The sequence below is a fragment of the Triticum aestivum genome, chromosome 6A, assembly GCF_018294505.1.
Source record: "Triticum aestivum cultivar Chinese Spring chromosome 6A, IWGSC CS RefSeq v2.1, whole genome shotgun sequence".
In the NCBI taxonomy this organism is placed as follows: Eukaryota; Viridiplantae; Streptophyta; class Magnoliopsida; order Poales; family Poaceae; genus Triticum; species Triticum aestivum.
Window position 1 is genome coordinate 15,048,189 of NC_057809.1, and position 18,636 is coordinate 15,066,824.

The 18,636-nt window shown below is 46.9% G+C and overlaps 2 protein-coding genes across 2 annotated transcripts; one reads left to right on the forward strand and one right to left on the reverse strand.

Annotated features, from left to right (window-relative positions):
• Nucleotides 1-7,368: 7,368 nt before the first annotated feature.
• Nucleotides 7,369-14,249, forward strand: LOC123131682 (uncharacterized). Its single transcript, XM_044551352.1, has 9 exons — nt 7,369-7,877; nt 8,274-8,483; nt 8,556-9,017; nt 9,103-9,213; nt 9,300-9,479; nt 10,180-10,464; nt 11,833-11,953; nt 12,051-12,177; nt 13,897-14,249. The coding sequence occupies exons 1-8, from the start codon at nt 7,461-7,463 to the stop codon at nt 12,170-12,172; spliced, it is 1,908 nt and encodes a 635-aa protein (XP_044407287.1). The 5' UTR covers nt 7,369-7,460; the 3' UTR covers nt 12,173-12,177; nt 13,897-14,249.
• Nucleotides 12,712-15,064, reverse strand: LOC123131683 (GDSL esterase/lipase At5g45950). The gene is made up of 5 exons (XM_044551354.1): nt 14,243-15,064; nt 13,915-14,045; nt 13,440-13,670; nt 13,106-13,358; nt 12,712-13,022 (listed from the first exon to the last, which is right to left on the reverse strand). Exons 1-5 carry the CDS (start codon nt 15,012-15,014, stop codon nt 12,832-12,834), a joined length of 1,578 nt encoding a protein of 525 aa, XP_044407289.1. The 5' UTR covers nt 15,015-15,064; the 3' UTR covers nt 12,712-12,831.
• Between the last annotated feature and the right edge of the window lie 3,572 nt (nt 15,065-18,636).

Sequence of the window (18,636 nt, forward strand, 5' to 3'; positions counted from 1 at the left end):
TGAATTTGGCCATAGGAACACTAATTGTCCCACTTTCGTCACTGGGCGTGGACGAGGCAACCGAGGAAGAAAAGGAGGAAGAGGCAGTAGAGGAGTAAGGGTGAGAGGAAGAAGCTAAGCTAGCAGTAGTATGTTCTGAATTTGTATTAAGTGTGGCACTATGTTCTGGATTTGTATTAAGTGTGGCACTACGTTCTGAATTTGTATTAAGTGTGGCACTATGTTCTAAATTTGTATTAAGTGTGGCATTATGTTTTGAATTTTTATTAAGTGTGGCACTATGTTCTGAATTTTTATTAAGTGTGGCACTATGTTCTGAATTTGTATTAAGTGTGGCACTATATTCTGAATTTGTATTAAGTGTGGCACTATGTTCTAAATTTGTATTAAGTGTGGCACTATGTTTTGAATTTTTATTAAGTGTGGCACTATGTTCTGAATTTTTATTAAGTGTGGCACTATGTTCTGAATTTGTATTAAGTGTGGCACTATGTTCTGAATTTTTTTATGTGCAGGAATGTCGGGAATGTGGTTGCTGAATGGGGACATTGATAGGGGTCATCGTGGTGCGATATGGTATGAGCGCAAGCTTGAGCCTCTTGTCACTCGCACTCCTAAAGAAAACTGGATGATACACCTAGGATGGCTTCAGCGGTACGTGTTTTATTAATTTGCACACTGACATGCATATTAATGGGAGACACTAACTGAAATGTTCTCTGATGAAGGTTGAAATGGGCCGGCCTTTTACCTTTCGCGCGTCTGGTTGAGTCTATCCCGGGTGAGAAACGCATCACTATCGACGGGTCCTTGCTGAGCTGCTTAGTGGACCGTTGGAGGCCAGAGACCCACACGTTTCACTTCCGATGGGGAGAGATGGCTCCTACTCTGGAGGATGTATCACTTTTGCTCGGACTACCGTTGGCAGGTCATACCATAGGACCGTTGGAAGCACCGGCTGGTTAGGAGCTAGCCCTTACACAACGTTTTCATGGTGTTTTTCCGGATGCTCCGGATCCGGTATGGGAGCATCACGGACCTAAGTATGAGTGGTTGCTCAATTTCCGGGTAATTTCCCCAACATCTTATCTTCAAGTTATCGTGCATATGGTTTTACAGAAAATAACTGCGGCTAACTAAAACTTTCTCTTTGCTTAATGCAGATCCAAAACTTCCGGGCGCTGTTGACTGCGGAACAGATCACTCGGAGCCTGGAGGCCTACTTAATGTGGCTTTTCGGCAAGGTGATGTTCACAAAGAACCATGTCACCACTATTAACGCGCTCTACATTCCTATGGCACTCGAGATAGCGAGCGCTCAGACGGCGGATCAGATCAGACAGAGGAGTTGGGGTTCGGCGGTCTTAGCGGCTACATACCGAGGTATGTGCAACGGTTGCCAGCTTACATCGAGAAAGCCAGCCCTTCTTGGATGCCCTCTATTCCTACAGCTATGGTCGTGGGAGAGGTTCTCTATAGGGCGACCAGATGTACGTGTTCGTGAGCCTATAGACGCCATGTTTGATGCTGACGGCATCGACATGCCTACTTTCGGTCTGTGTTGGACACTTTGCGAGGTATGCACCGTGTTATAGTTTAACGTAACTTTTTTCTGCACAAGAGATAGTTCAATGCTAGCAGCTACTAACTTTTGTTTTCTACAGAGACGATTTGCTAGTGATCAGACCAGGAAGGCATACACAGCATTGAACGAGCAGTTCGATGCGTACACCGGGGTCATCTGGCAGCCCTACACGGAAGCAGCCATACAAGCAAGATACCCTGGTGGTCTGTCTGTGCTATGCACAAGGGACCGAGATTACTGGATGACAAAATCAAAAATCATCTTCGATGTCTTCGTCGAGGAGATGGCACAACAGAGGGTTATGAGGCAATTTGGTCTTCTGCAGTTGGAGCTGCCTCCCCCTATAGAGAACCCAGTGCCAGCACACATCCACAGGTATTAACTAATTTTTCAATGTTGCATTATCTTTCATAGTACTCCATTCGAAGCTTTAGGTAATTGTTGAACACACACCACAATTTTAGGACGACAAGGAAGGGCATGACCAGGACAACTGCTGACTGGCTAGTTAGACTAGAGCCATATGTTATAGAATGGGAGACAGCAAACACACATCTATGGCATGAGAATCACAATTTTGATCTTGATAAATTCAATCTCTATTTGCGGCGCTGCATGACCGGAACACGATTACGCATCGTTGAGCACTCCCACCCAGAGGAGATACCGGATCCTACTCCGTCGGATATGTACCCGAGCTATGACACTTCGGGCTCTAGGCAGTACGCGGTAAGATATATTTTCTTTAAGTAATATTCTCACATACTTTGACGTGCAAGAGACATACATTATTAATCGTCATGGAAATTTGCAGGCTACCTTGACACACGAACTCTACCAGGACGTGACCACCTTTGGACGATCACTGTCGTCTAGACCTCTTCTTCAGCACCGTCCAATGCTACATCTCTTCTTGGAACAAATTCAGAACAAGATACAGACTGTGTACGAGGCTATCACGTGCACCCGGAGAACCGACATTGTTCAGCACCAGCAGCAGCAGCTGCGTCACTCCATGCACCGACATCAACCACGTCCACGTCTAGCACATCAGCCGACAACCAGGCCACCCCATCCTGACCAACCTGGCAGTTCAACGTGGCAGCAACCACAGCAAAATGGTCCCACGTCGAGCTTCGTGTTTTCTCCACAGCCACAGCAACACGGTCCCTCGTCGAGCTTCGTGTTTTCTCCACAGCCACAGCAACACGGTCCCTCGTCGAGCTTCGTGTTTGAGCCAGAGCAGTCGTCACAACCAGCAGGTAAGTGTCTTCATTTTTATCGTTTTCAATATTAATTGAGGCGACCTCATTCTTCATGACTGAACGTTCCATCGTGCAGGAGACTACGGATATCATGCGTCTATGTCAGCATCACATGATACGTGGGGGAGTGATCAACATCCCGAGGAGAACATACATGCTCAGATGTCGCAGCACACCCAGTGGATGAACATGTATTCGACTCCTCCACCAGGCCCCACACAGGATACACAGCATGACCAGGGAGAGTCTGAAATTCCTCCTCATAACAATAGGCCACCTAACAGGTTCGGATGGTCGCCGCTTCCAGATCCGCCTCCCCGCCAGGGCAGACGTCGTCACTGACGCTTCCATCTATCAGTAGAGACATGACCATCTACTTATGTATGAGACTTATGTATATTCTATGTATGAGACGAATGACTATGTACTTATGTATGAGACATATGCCTACTCTATTTTAGTACTCTGTTATCCGAACTACAACATCATATTTAGATAGAACATAATGCTCGTACAACAAGACAGTATAAACAACTAGATAGAACTACATCTAAATTAACGGTACATACGACTAAACTTACAACATACATCATAAAAACTACATGAAGTCATCATCGTCATCCTCCGTCGATGCAGAACTCTTGCCCTTCGAGGATGCAGAACTCTTACCCTTGGACGATGCAGAACTCTTGCCCTTCGAGAATGCAGTACTCTTGCCCTTGGACGATGCAAAACTCTTGCTCTTTGACGATGTAGAACCCGGAAGCGGCGGCATGAAGATATCATCTTCGTCCTCGCTCTCCTCAGTCCATAAAAATGGATGCTTTTTTGCAGTCCTTCTGAAAGTTTCACTCTCCGGCTCCACTACCTTCTTCCACCTTGCATGCAACCTAAGAAGTTCTATACGTACCTCCTCATAGGTCCTTTCAGGCCACCCAGACATACGTAATTCATGAGCCAACTCATTCATTATGGTGTCACTACCGGTGAGTTCGTCCCATGGAACTATCCTATTGTCCATCCTAAAATCGGTAGCTAGCCTCAGAAGAGTCCTGCTCATCTCAGGGTGAAAACTACGATCAAAAGGATAATGGGACATCTCAACTACACTACACTGGAATGCTTATCCTCCTCTGTCTGAAGGGGGTTTTATAGGTAGGGATGAGAAAATGGCGGGAAAGAACGACTGCGGTATGGCGGGAAACGATTGGCGGGAAACGGGTGGCGGGAAAGAGCTGGCGCGAACATATGGCGGGAAACGGGTGGCGGGAAAGAGTTGGCGCGAACATATGGCGGGAAAGAGTTGGCGCGAACATATGTTTTTCGGAAAAATATTACGGGCAAAGGGTTGCACGAAATACGTCATAGTTTATAAAAAAAATCCAGGGAGCGTTCGGGAAAAAAATGGTGGCATGCACCAGTCGGCCCACAGCAGGCCAATTAGTCCCTATCAGCCCGCAGCTGGCCAATTAGTCGCTGTCGGCCCACAGCAGGCCAATTAGGCTCTGTCGGCCCACTACTGGCCGACTGGACCTGAACTGGTGACCGACAGGCCAATCGGCCAGCAGCTAGCCGATAGGGTCTCAGTCGGCCTGCTGTGGGCCGACTAGGTCCACTCGGCCTGCTGCAGGCCGACGGTGTATTATTTTTGAAAATTATTTTTTGAGCGTAATATTTGTGCAAATTAATAAAAAAATGTATTGTTTAAAAAAAATCACCCGTGCTACTAATATACCTAGAACCCGCGATACTGCTAGGCTTTTCCCTAGTAGTGTTACTTGCCATGCCTACAAGTTATCTTGCATGTTATGTTTCTTAAATAGTATCCATTTGCTAAAAATATATGCAGCAACCACGCCGCACGAACACTACATTGTTTATATTCATGGATACAAAAGTTAGTTGAGTGGACTTGTTTACGTACAACATTTTGGAACTGGGACTTCATATAATCAGCACACAACATCTAACTCCAGCGAACAGTGGCGGCCGGCAGGAGAGCAATACCACTTCCAGCAGTCGAGCACCCCATTTACACTAGTCGCACCAACACTGCGAATCGACTCATGACACATGCCAACACACTGCAGACTATATTTTGACTTGAACCGAATTAAAAATCCTTTAGATTAGGCAGTCCCAAAATATAATAACCTTTGATAAAAAAAATTGTGTGAAAGCACAATCAACAAATAAATGTGATTCTCGAACAAATCTGCTACCCCCTTCGATTCATATTACTTGTCACAACTTTAGTACAAATAAAATGGATAGAATGGAGTACTACTATGATCAGTTTTGTTCAAAACAAAGCAGTGTCGATGTATTCGTTTTGTTGAAATTTGAATTTGTACGGTCAAAACACGCTTTATATAACACCCCCGTCCCCCCACGCACATCTTCCAAGCTTAGGTTTTCTTCACCTCTCGCCGGTGTTGTCACCGGTCCGCCTCGTCTCTGGTGGCCTTAGAGCAACTCTAGAAGACCCCGCATCCCGCCCCGACCCGCAAAATAACCGCCAAAATGCGGGTCGGTCCAATCAGACCCCGCATCCCGCCTTGGCCCCAAAAAAATCAGCCCAATCAGACCCCGCATCCCGTCTTGGCCCACAAATTTTTTTGAGGGGCGCGGCAAAATCTCGGCCTCAACCTGCTTATTCGCGGGTTTCCCCCTCGTCGCTGCGGTGCCCTGCATATAAGCAGAAGCATTTGGTGGGGGGGACATTTCCGCCCGCACTTTCCCCACCAACCACCTCTCCTCCCCCCTCGCGCCGCCGCCGGCCCGCCGCCCAAGATTCCGGCAAAAGCAGCCAACAGGAGCACGCCGAAAGGCCGCCACATGCACGAGGCCTCTCCTCCCTCCCCCTGCGACGGCGGGCCGCCGGATTTGCGGATCTGTGGCACTTCATCGCGGGCCGCCGGATTGGCTTTTCCGGCCGCCGGAGGCTGCGCCAAGCGATGGAGTGGTCGGGAAGCCTCTCCCGCAGCCCCGGCAAAGGGCGCATCGCCGCATGCAGGTACGGGTTCGTCCGTCCGCCGTCGCCGACGGTTTGCGGGCATGGATTCGTCCGGCCGTCCGCCGGGCTCGGCGCTCGGGCAACGTCTCTGTGGCTTGCCGATGCCGCTCATACAGTGCGATGACTGCACGCGGACCGTGCTGCGGCTAACTTCGGGCACGCTGATGCACCCCGGATGGGTGTTCTTCAAATGCGAAAACAATGGGGTACGTGCACTTGCGGTAGCTTATTTGATTGCTCATTCATTAGTACAATTGCGGTAGCTCATTTCGAACTTGCTCATTCTTTTGTGTAGGACGATGGATGCACACGTTGGTTTTGGGAAGGCCAATACATTGATTTATTGATAGAAAGAAACTTAATAGATGTTGGTGCACTCCTTAGTACAATCGAAGGCAATGATGCGGCTGCATGTGCAACTAGAGGGAAAGCAACGTCTACTTCTTTCGAACCAAAGATGAAGAAAGAAGTATGCAAAATCAAGAATCCACATATCAACAATGAATGCGTTGAGAAGATACTAATCCAACTTGTGGGAGCAGTTATGAAAGTTGGAAATCTTCTCAAATGCATACGTGTGGTTCTTGTTTTCTTTGGTTTTACTATTCTAGCAAAGAATTGGTGATGTCTTTTGTATCCAATGTTGTTGAAAAATAAAAAAAACTGCATTATGCTAGATCAAATTAAGGTGCAAATTTAAGTTTTGCGGGCCGGGAGGAGCTGCGCCAGATCAGACGCCGCAAAGCCGCCCGTAAAAAAGTATATTCCGGGAATATCCTTTTTTACGGGTCAATTATGCGGAGTCTGCAACTGCGGCCGTCCGCGCCGGGCCGGGAGGATACGGGGTCTGCTAGAGTTGCTCTTAGGGCCATGGAGGTGTGGTGATTTCCGGCCTTTGCTGCTGGGAGGGCTCCGTTTTTAGATGTTATTTTTGTGTTTTTATTAGAGTTTGTGTTCTGCTTAGGAAGACGAGACGGTGGCGGCTGAAGATGGAATAAGGTTCTCCCTGCCTAGCCCACGTTCTGGTGGTGCGTTTAGCACCGTCGATGGGTGTGTGGATATGTGTCTTCAGCGTGGTGGATTTGTTCGGATCTGTTTGTCGTTCGTCTATGTTCATGTGTTTTTAGGTTGGATTCTTCGGATCTATGCTACTCTTCATCGGCGACGGTTGTTGTTCTGGTGCGATGGCGACAATTTCCCGACTGTTTACTACAACAAGGACCTGGCTCCGACGAGGAGGGGGCCATAACAGCTGCGTGTCTTCGGTTCGCTTCGGTTCTGGTAGTCGTTGCTAGGTGGTTTATGAATCTGGATGTAATTTCTATTATTTTTTAATGTTTGTTGTACTGCCATGATCGAAGAAGAATAAATTGGAAGTTTTTTAAAAAAGACGCATTATATTTTGCAAAATATCATGTTCTCTATTTAATTTGAATATACAAATATTTGACCGTGAGTGAATTTAAAAGAAAACGAATTGCTGACACGATAAACCTCCGAAAGCTTCCCCCCTTCCTGCCCGCGCCCGCCCGCAGCCGACCGCGAGTCTCCCCGGTCGCCGGCGCCCTCGTCTCCGGCGAGCCCCTCCCACAGAATGCCATCTCCGTCCCTCCTCCTCCCGCTCCACCTGCCGCCACTCCGCCCGCGCCTCGCCGCCTCCTCCCCCTCCCCCCGCTACCCGCCCCCCTTTCTCAGAACCCTACCACCGCTGGCCCCCACTCCTCGCCTCGCCCTTCCCGCCGCGGCGGCTCGCTCCGGCGGGGGAGGTGACCGCGAGGGAAACCGGGGCGCGGCGGGGGACCGCGGGCGCGTCATCCCCATTGCGCGGTGCTACGAGGCGGGCCTCGCGCGGCTCGAGGTCTCCGGCGCCGCGCGGCGGGAGCAGGCGGTCGCGGCCGCGGCGGCGGCCGACGGTGGGGCGGCGGCGGAGGCGCACCTCGGCGCCGGCTCCGAGGCCATGGTCATGGAGGCCTTCCTCCCCGGAGCCGGTGGCGCCGCGTCCACTCGAGTGGTGAGCGCCTTACTTTGCAGTGCTTCAGTGCCTGTCATTCGATTAGGATAGGCTGCCGTCATGCCGCACCAACCATAGGAAACATTCTTCGAATACACCAGCATTCTAGTCGCACTTCCATTATCAGAAATATGCAGCCAATACAAGGTGAAACCCATTGAAAAGCTAGATTCAACTGTGGATTCCCAATGGCAGTGCAGGTGGACAAGGCATTTATGCTGCAGTCGAGACATGTGTGGTTTAAGAACGGATCGTTGTTTACCCCGTTTAATTGTAGTTTATCCATGAAGGAGCTTATTAGTCTGTTTGTATATGTGAAATACGGCAAGGACTGTTGCTTTTGGTCTGATTGTCTCCCTTCATTTTGTTCTTGAGGAAGTTTTGCTGTATTTGTAGATTTTGCAAGCCAAGGAAGTCAAAGAGAAGGCCGCTGAGATAAAGAAGGACTTTGGTGATGATATTTTCTCTGAAAATGAACCTGATTCCGAGAGTATCTTGGCTATGGCCCTCAAGCAAGTTGTGATGCAGAAGCTTTCAAACTATCGGCTAGAAATCTTCTCCCCAGGTTCAGGGAGGAACATCCAGGACTGGAGCAAACAACGGAAGGTGTACATTGGGGCTTGATACTGATTTTTTGTTTGTTTGTTTAGCTCTTACTAATTTGTGGTTGCATGCCAGGTTCCTGTGGATTTTAGCATCAGTTCATCGGATGAAAAACTTCTATCCGCTCTTGCTGAAGCAATTTTCTCATGTGTCATTGAGGATACCGAAAAGAGTTACCTCGGTGGCACAGGCGGGTTTTTTCAAACGCAGAAGCTGAACTGCTCATCTGATTCCACTGTTTGTATACACAGAATTTCCGAGGCAGAAGTTGCAAATAACGCTAGGAGATGCTTGGAGAGTTTTAATCTTACCAAGTCCTCTCATGAAGTGGGCAGATCAAAGAATGCATGGTGGCCAGCCCCAAAATATGGAAGGTTGGCGGAGATCGGGGGTCCTGATTTTATCCTTTGGGCCCATGAGTTCGTTCCTTCTTATAAACTGCAAATTAATGCCAATGCATTTGAGAATACGAAGCTTGAGGGCTGTCATGAGTTAGCAAATAATAGGTGGGAAGTTCCCATATCCCACTTCCAACTGGTATATGGTTAATCTTTCACTATCCTTGTTGTAAACATACCGTTGTTTTGATCAGTATTATTTATTTAATTTTCTGCAACTGTAGGTGGAACTAGGGAATGTTGTTGACATGTATTTTGAGGATCAATTTACGATTCCTGGAAAAACTTTCCGTTCTCACTGGAATGCAGAACCATCCAAGATTAGAAGGAACAATGTATGCTGCTACTTTATTTCAGTCGAAGCTTGCCTGTAAAAATATTTATTATTTTCTCTTTTCGAACATTGCTTCTTTGGGTGCAGGGTTATTTGAACAACCTTTTTTCTTTCTTGGCTGGTTGTTCTGTTATTTTTATTGTCGGCGTCGTTGCTCAGTTATGCTGGCCTCAATCTCTTAAAGGCAAAAGGTTGTTTATGGGCAGTTCACCCACCTCATCATCACAGAGCTATTGTTCTGATGTTCATTCTCTGGATAATAGTGAGGTATACTCATTCCTTGTGACGTTCATGCTTGTTCTGTGGAGAAATTTGTTTTTTAGCCTGAATTCCTTTGTGACCGCTTCTGTTTTCTGGGGTTTATGCGTGATATGCTGTTGGCCCTTTCACAGGATATTGATTCATCATGATTTCCCCATAGTATTTCAGATTTAATTTTTATTTTCTTTCTAACCGATTCTAACTTTGATACTTGGTGTTACTCTAAATAGGAGACGTTCATTTGTTGCAACTTGCATATAGTAACTGTTAACTGCTCACTATAAAACCATGGAGTCTCTGGAAGATGCTAAAGATGATTTATGGAAAAGTCATTTCTTAAGCCGCTTTTGCTTCATGACGAGTGTTCTGTTTTCTTCTTGTTGCTAACATCATGTAGCATGTAGATTATATATTTCAACTACTACAGTACTCTTTTGGAATGTCCAGCAGACCTACCTACTGTGCATAATTAATGGCATATCTGATGACAAATAATTACCCTCCAAGAACTATTCAGCTCTCAAGAGTTTAGTGCTCTGTCTCTGGCTCTGGAACCACTGATAGTATCTTCTTCTTTTTTGCGAAAGCACTGATAGTATCTTCTTCTTTTTTGCGAAAGCACTGATAGTATCAATTGTGGACACTGCATTTTCGTATATCAGGTGCTCTGCAATTTTTCCTCTTCTGATTTGTTTCCCCTGAGCAGGTACGAGGTTATTGCATATCTGTTGTTAAGAAAATAAAAGATTCATGTGGTTGCCCTGGGGATATAGTGGTTGATGAAAATATTGGTGCTTGGATTGGAGAACTGCCTGACTGCTTCAAGGCCATCAATCTTGGCGATAATGCTGCTTCTGATGATGCTCAGTATTCCTGTACTGTTATCAAAGAAAATAAGAACCCATTGGTATCAACTCCCACCGAGATGACTTCTCATCTGGAACAAAACGATAATACCCAGGAAAGTCTGCAGAACATTGCTAGCTTTCAGGTAAGTTTGCCTGATTTATTAAAGACATCTCTGTAGCAGATGAAGACATTTGTTATTTGTGATGGTGTATCTACAACTCGAGTCTGATATCGATATGCTTATACAGTCATGAATTAATAACGCTCCATTTCTTAATTTTATATCTGTTGTTTGCCATTCGATTTTTTGTCACGCGTGCTGAAGCAGAATGCATTTGTTTTGCCGCCTTAAATATTATGCCAATGCAATTTAATATTTTAGTTTTGGTATCCTTCAAATCCGTTTCACACTTATCTTACTCCAGCAGTGTATGCGTGGATTTTACATAATATTATGATTTAGAGTGAACCTTGTGTAATACCTTGTCTTTCATGTATCAAGTTGGTTATTTGGTCCTGACTCACATGAAAGAGTCTACACCTATGTTTTTAAGGCGGTAAGGCGAGGCAAGGTGCTGGGGGGGCGCCTCACTGCCTAAGCGCTAAGGCACAAGGCAAGGCGACGCCTTAGAGAGTTCTAAGTAGTAGAATTGAGCAGAATTTGGTAGGCAACTGCAGGAGAGGTAGGTGATGGTTGCTTGCTGCTGCCTGCTGTCCTGGAGAGGAGGGGGAGGAGGATCTGCTGGAGAGGAGGGGGAGGCGGATCTGCTGGAGAGGAGGGGGAGAAGCAGCCGGAGAGGAGGGGGAGAAGTTGCTGGAGAAGCTCAGATCCAGCCGCCAGAGGTGGGGTTGGGGGAAAACTGAAACTGGTTAGGGCTCTCTCTCCCCCTGCTAGTAACTGTTGGCGCCCAGACTCTGTTTCCCGCCCTTCTCTTCCCGCCCAGAGCTCTGTTTCCCGCCTGAACTCCCTGCCCTGTCTAAGGCGTCTTCATTTGCCTAAGGCGGGAAGAATGGCGCCTAGGCGGACGCCTTGGACGCCCTATGGACTAAGGCGGACGCCTTAGGCATGCACGTAAGGCAAGGCCGACGCCTTGTAGCCTGGGGGCGCCCTGACGCCTAGGCGTCGCCTAAGCGACGCCTTAGGGACGCCTTAAAAACAATGGTCTACACTTTCTTTTACTGTTTGCTCAGCTATTGTATGCTTATTGATACTTTGGCTGCAATTGGACTTAATCCTTTACTTCAGTTATATGACAAAAAAAAACTGTAAACTACTCTCTTATACCTCTTGAATAAGCTGTGCGTGCAGTGTTTGCCTACTTTTATGTGTGATCTGGTTCATAAGGCACCTATATTTATTTTCCACACTGCTTCTTTTTAATATTCTTTTCCACATTGCTTTTATAATTATAATGTTAAAGCTCCCTCTATTAAAATAAATTGATACGTTATTCATTCTCTTTGGTCAAATGCTATAACTTGCACTGTGTCACTTGATTCATCTATTTAGGTGGTGATGTCAGAAGAAGGTAAATTGCTAGGTTTTCAGCCAACAAGCCGCCTAGCTGTGAACCATTGGGCCGAAAATCCACTAGCAGCACTGCTGTATGAGGGGCGGAAGCTTTCTCCAGGTATTAGGATTGTCCCAAGAACTTATTCTAACTATTTATGATTATATTTACGCTATATATTTTGTGCTGTCTGATACTTTCAAATGGATATTGTCAGCTTTTCTGGAGCCTAGGCTTAAAATTTCCCGTCCTGCTAAGGTTGTCCCAATTGAGTTGTTGATGTCGGTAAATTCAGAATCTTTTTTTGCTTTGGCGAGGCCTGTTCAAGATCCATGCTAACGGAGGTACCTTAACCATTTCATTTATTCTCCTGTTTTTTTTTGGTCCTGCAATTTATTTCCCACACATATAGTATAATGGCCAGTACTATATTTACCCAAAATGTCCTATTTGCTGGCCTCTTCTACATAATCATTAGGTAACGGCTTCAGCCACCATTGGGTGTCAAAAATAACTCTCCCTCATAAGGTTATGTAGGTCCTAGGTGTTCTGAGCATGATTCTACCGACCCATATGCAAATGTTAAGCTATCACTGAGAGGAAGGCAATTACTTACGGAGCTCTATTTCTGACTGCATGGTTTATTTCCTCCGCGGATCACGAGTACTAGACCGGTTTGTGCTACGGGTGTCCATATTGCTGGAGATTATCCATTAATTTGTGGTTGGGGGTGTGGGAGTGTGCGGAGGATGAAGAACAAATAGACAGGGCCATATTTAGTTATGACTATGCAAGCACTTCCATTACCGAATGTAATATCTGTGCCATCTTAAGAAAAATCGTGCCATCTCGCAGTCACAATCATGGAACAAGGAATATAGTAGAAAATGGTATGACTGATCTGTTCTATTGAACTGCAATCGAATATGCACTAGAATAAAATATAAAATACTAGATACAATCTCTGTGGGCTGTAGGTTTGAATTCACAATCTTGATCTAGGCATAAATTTCTCCAATTGAATTCATAATCACGTAATCAGTGATGATTTGGTTCATTCTCTCTGTTTGGTGGACAGCATCCCAGTACATGTACTTGCTGGGATCTGTGCATGTTAATCGGCCTCTGCATGTTTGCCCAACTTCAATAACCCCTGTTCCACAGCAGCCTCTTGATGTCTCTGTCAACCCTGGCGTTCATAAGAAAACATTGCCATTACACTTTATTTTCCTGCTGTTCATTTAAAAGGGACCAAAATGTATCACAGCTTACCAAAGTTTTTGGGGTCTATTGTCGCCATGCTTATGATCGGATAAACATCAACAAAAGTAGCTCTGATATCTCGTTGGTTCCTCAGAAAGCGCACCACTTCGCCTAGCCTTCTGTTAAATGAAGTTGCCATGGAGTTCATGTTTTCATGGCATGTTTCTGCACCCGTGCCTAGCAAGGTTCTAACAAGTGGTAAACACCCAACTGGGGGCACTCCAACAAATACAAATCTCCTTCCTCCAAGTGCTCTCATTGCCTGAGTAAAATGATAAGGGTTAAGTCAGAGCACTGAGCTAACATACAAAAGATAGTACACTATCATTTGACAAGTGCTTACCTGGGTATAGTTAGCGACACGTGTTATCAGTAGGTTCTCATACGGCGGCCAACTCTCTGTTCCTGAACGGTTTGTGGCAAGATAGTGGTTAAACAGATCGGTTGTTCCAGCACTTATGACGAATGTAGCCCTCCTGAGAAGTTGACCAGCTCTTCTTGGTCCCACTAATCTTTGGAGGTTTCTTCTGTAACGCCATAGGTCCTCGACTTGATTGGAAAATGATAGTGTATTCTACCATGGAGAGAGAAAATGAAAACACAGCTAGCTAGTTAGCACCAAATACCAGCTCTGAATAAACGGAATAGCTTGGATTAGTAACTAACTATACCTCATCTGTTTTGTTAGCCCATTTTAATAACTATTTTCGGTAGCATTTTACCATGTTTTCTTTAGATTCGCCTGACTTGATTCATATGATTTGCCTGACTTTGTGCTCTGATCGAAAAAAACGTTGCAGGTTATACTGCTGACATACCGATACCCTGGCGGTCGCATCATCGTATCCGGAGCCTGCTGATGCAAAACTCACACCCCTTCTGAGCTGCCTTGGCCTCAACCTTGGCTCGCGGAAACCTGGAAGGCTCCTCGCTACACCTAGTCTTTCCGCTGCACATCCCAAAAACTGCACCGTAAATACCATACTGACCAACAGTGAGCGTCACTCACCTTTCGACCAAAAACATCAATCCTGTAGCTGCACATGAGCTCCACCACCATTTGATTGGAAGAGAAGCCCAGTGGTACCTTGTGCATGCATAATTTACCAGCGAAATAGATGCAAGGGAAGAAGAGTGCGTCTGTACCGAGTATGTCAGTGATGAGCCTGCCGTTGCTGAACCGGCCGGTGGGCCTGCCGCCAAGGAAGCCCGCGCCGTACGGCAGGAAGTTGGCCCTCATCACCGTCTGCAGCCGGTTGTTGTTCCCGGGGTCCACCGTCGAGTCCCCGAACACCAGCATGGTCGTCCAGCCGGTGGTGCTGTAGTTGATCGGCCTCCCAGGAGCCGGCATTGGTGCCATCGGCAGCGGCACCGCGGCCCACCCCGGTTCCTGCGGTGGCACCACCGTCCGTGGCGGCGTCGGATCCTTCGGCGTCCGCCTATGGCGAGGCAGCTCCGGCGGCTCAGGTTCCGGCGGATCATCCTGCCTCGGCGGCAGCCGCGCACGCCGTGGGCGAGTCGGCGGCGCTGCTGGTTCCGCCGCCGGCGGCGGCGGCGGCAGTGGCATGGAGCCCGGCGGGGGCGGCGGCGGCAACAATGGAAGCCCAGGCCAGGATGGATTATCCTCCTGCTTGTCCGACGGCGGCGGTGGCGGCATGCTTCGCACAGGTGGATTGTCCTCCTGCTCGTCCGACGGCGGCGGCGGCATGCTTCGCAGAGGCGGATTGTCGTCCTGCTCGTCTGACGGCGGCGGCATGCTTCGTGTGGGCGGATCGTCGTCCTGCTCGTCCGGCGGCGGCAGGCTGCGGGCGGGTGGATCCTCGTCCTGCTCGTCCATCGCGGCCGCCGTCCTCCCCGGCGCCGGCTGCCATGCGATGAGCAGGAGCAGTGCCACCGCAACCACCGCCGGCCTCCTCATGGGTCGTCGACCTGATGGTGCTATGTAGTGCTATACCTCTACCAAGTAGCAAGTGTGCCCGGCCATGGGTGCTTGTAATATATATGCTCTGCCGCTCCAGCAGAGCAGAGCAGAGCAGAGCGTGTTTTCCAAGACGGCTTGGTGCTGTGTAGGTGAGGAGCAAACCTAGTTTACTCTCAGGCTGCTTTGTGTGACATGGTTACTCTGTGGTTTTCAAGACAGCTTGGTGCTGTTCAACTTGTGTGACTTTTAAACCGGTGAAATTTGCTCTGTGATAACACATTCTTGAGCCCATTGATTAACTTTATATGGACATTATAAACAACAGAGTCAAGACCAGTTACATTCCATTTATTTATTCAAATTTTAGTAGTTTTGCCAAACAAAAAAGACATGGAGAATTTTAGTAGTTTTGACGTTCAAATTTATCTTTAACAAATCCTTTTTTCACCTTGCTAGAGGTTTCAAACGACCTTTCCATAATCTTTCGATGTGCTCGAAGATCCACGCTAATAGGTGTAGGAACGCTCATGCGCCTTTGCTAGTGCATACATTCTATTAAATCTCGGTTAACCAACTAAGTCACGTAGATCCACACCATCCCGAAAAAGAATATCAGTAAGGTTGAACCCAAATATAAATGACATAGGTACATACCTTCTCTTGTGTAATATACTCTTGTAAGGAGAAGCAATACGCTGATGACAAAATCAGCTTGGTACTTTGTGATTTCCAAGACAGCTTGGTGTGTTTATGTTGCGTGGCTTTAAACCAGTGGCGTTAATTAACTCGCTTCTCAGTTGCACTGAAACCTTGAGATAACCCCCCGCAAAAAAAAAAAAGAAACCTTGAGATAACATTCTTGAGCGCACTGCTCTCACTTTATGGACACTGTCTGTAACCTACAGATTGAACACCGGTTATGTTTTATTTATTTATTCAAGAGGAATAACATGCATGAATTTTTTTTTTTTGCTCAAGATGAACACACATGAAAAATTAATAACAGGTCGTATTTGAGTGCCCGTGTTACCAAGAAGAAACAAAAAAAAATGTGCAAAAAAGCTCTCATTTAGGTGAGCTTATTTATATTTACAAAAGAGCCCTCGAACTAGTTTTGCACAAAAGAAAGCTCACTTACCGTGGGAGCTAGGATGACAGATAACAATTTCTAAACCCTCCACTTGTTCACTTCGTCTATCCATATTATCCATAACTGTATTCATGATCCTCTGCTCTATATATATATGCTATGATAAAACAGCCATAACAAACAAAGTACACATACCAACCTGTGGTTGGATGGTTAGATGGACAGTGACGTGCTTGGGTTAACATGCCAATTTGTTGTCATCGTCTCACTGGAGTAGTGACCTAACATGCCAATTTGCGGTGTGCCCTGTCTGTGTTGGTTGTTCCTCGCGGATGGGTTTTCACTCGTTAGAGATATATAGTCTATATCGGTACATTCTAGTTTTAATTTTATCTTTCACGAATCCTATTTTCACCGAATGTACATCACCATTTACAATGGTTTGAGTCAATCATTTCGTGATCTCTCGATGTGCTCAAAGATCCATGCTAATGCGTGTACGAATGCTCATGCACTTGGCTAATGCATATATTCTGGTTGAGCGAGTCACGTAAACCATATTCACACTCCCCAGATAAAATATCACTTGGGTTGAATCCAAATATAAATGACATAACTGCATATTTTTCTCTTTTGTGGTCTTCTATTATAAAGGAGAAAAAGTGATGCGCTGATAACAAAATGAGGAATGTATAAAAAGTTTGCTTAAACATTTTTCTTTCATAGACCACGACTAAGTATAAAAACGTAAGCAATGCACTATGGTTTCTCCTTGTCGCCAATCAACACGTGAAGAACATGAACTGCCTAAACATGCCATCAGTCCAAGATGGTACTTTAGTTTAGCTACTGGTTGCTTGAAAACTCCCCCATCAGACATAAAGTGTATGGGAAAGAAACATATATGTGGTCTCGAGGTTCCACAGGTAAGCAGCCCAAGTCTTCCATCTTGGAGCTCTCGAAATGATAAGCCACTACTCTTTTGAGAGGTGTATGTAAGAAGACAGTCTCTTCGTTGGGATGAAATCCAAGTAGGGAACCTCTGTTATCACACTGTTCCGAGAAAGTATCACTGTGTTCCCCGAAAAATTCTGCTAGAAGAGGGCCAAGGTTGATGTCGCACTTTGACCTCCAGCTTATCTGATCACACGTTTCGTTTCGTCGAGGTACCAAATCCGAAGTCTGAGGCCACCATGACCATCAAGTAGAGCACAGTACACGCCATTCTCTGATTTCCCTAAATGCTGCTTCGTGGTATATATTTCAGAAAAACATCCCGGCAGCTCAATCACTCGGTATTTATCGTTTGACAAGGTCATTCTGCAAAACACAAACCACTCTAAAAGTTACACCAACAAACGGTTACCTCAAATCGTAACCAAAATAAGGTGATACGGTGCTTAGGATGTGAGACCCATGACAAAATACCTCAGAATGAAACCATTCTGGTGAACGTAGAGTGCCCCTCGCCAGTATGCAGCATAGCATCGTGGGCATTGGAAATCATCAAACATATAGCCGATGGTCGCCGCAGCTTCCCCTTGGCGAATAAAAGGCCTCTCTTCCCACTGCTTTGTCCTCGACGAGAGGACAGGCAAGACGAACGTCGATGGCGGCCATTCTCTTTCTGCCACATGAGCCTCCATGTAATACTCATGGCTAGGCCAGGGGAGGGAGGGAACACGCTTAACTAAAAAGACCTCGTAGTGCGGCGATACGGCGGGATCAAACACGAGGTACTGGTTATGGCAGTGCATGACTTTTTCAATGTAATAATCGAAGACGTCCTCCATGCCAGGGGTGCACATGGGCGGGGGAGGGGGCAGGCGCTCCCACCTTCGCGTGGCGGGGTTAAGCACCCACGCCTTCTCCTTGATAGGCCGTCGGCCTCGTGGCCATTCGTTGTCGATCAGGAGGAGGCTGTTGCAGTGCTGCTTGATCGTCGAGCACTCGGCGTCCAGGTAGTCGAATGCGGCCGCGATGCTGGTGGATGACATGGCGGGCGAGAAGTATTGTGTGAGCAGTTCACGCGTGTCGCCGCTGAGATGGACGAATATGCCGCTCAGAGAGCGCGGCTGGAGGTCCACGAGCAACCGGCGGGTGTCGACGACGTCACGCCACGCTTTGCAGACGCACCGGGACACGGCAATGCTGGGCGGCGACGTCGTCCGGAGGCGGCGCAGCACGTCGGAGAGCAGGTCGACGGGTAGCCGCTGCGTCAGGTCCTCCGTGGATGACGGCGTCTCAATCGTCTGCCCCATGGTTGCTTTGTTGCTACACAACTTTCGATGTAGAACCGTTTGATATGTTTATATAATACGGAGAGTTTATATTTGGTACTACCGGCACCATCATTGTCAAAAACCAAATCCTCCCCCGCTAGTGCTTTGCTCCTATCATCTTCATCGCACTTTAAGATCCAATTTATCGGATCATTTGTTACGTCGCTATCGCACTTTAAGATCCAGTTTATGTGATCACCTGTTTCGTCGAGGTACCAAATCCTAAGTCCGTGGGCATCGAGTAGTG

What these genes read in the sequence shown, in the direction of transcription:
- LOC123131682 (XM_044551352.1), top strand. Translation starts at nt 7,461, where the DNA reads ATGCCATCTCCGTCCCTCCTCCTCCCGCTCCACCTGCCGCCACTCCGC. An exon ending in ATTCTCTGGATAATAGTGAG is followed by an intron (nt 9,480 to 10,179) that starts GTATACTCATTC and finishes TCCCCTGAGCAG; the next exon opens with GTACGAGGTTATTGCATATC. An exon ending in GGGGCGGAAGCTTTCTCCAG is followed by an intron (nt 11,954 to 12,050) that starts GTATTAGGATTG and finishes GGATATTGTCAG; the next exon opens with CTTTTCTGGAGCCTAGGCTT.
- LOC123131683 (XM_044551354.1), bottom strand. Translation starts at nt 15,014, where the DNA reads ATGAGGAGGCCGGCGGTGGTTGCGGTGGCACTGCTCCTGCTCATCGCA. An exon ending in GCTCATCACTGACATACTCG is followed by an intron (nt 14,046 to 14,242) that starts GTACAGACGCAC and finishes TGGGATGTGCAG; the next exon opens with CGGAAAGACTAGGTGTAGCG. An exon ending in GTGTCGCTAACTATACCCAG is followed by an intron (nt 13,359 to 13,439) that starts GTAAGCACTTGT and finishes CATTTTACTCAG; the next exon opens with GCAATGAGAGCACTTGGAGG.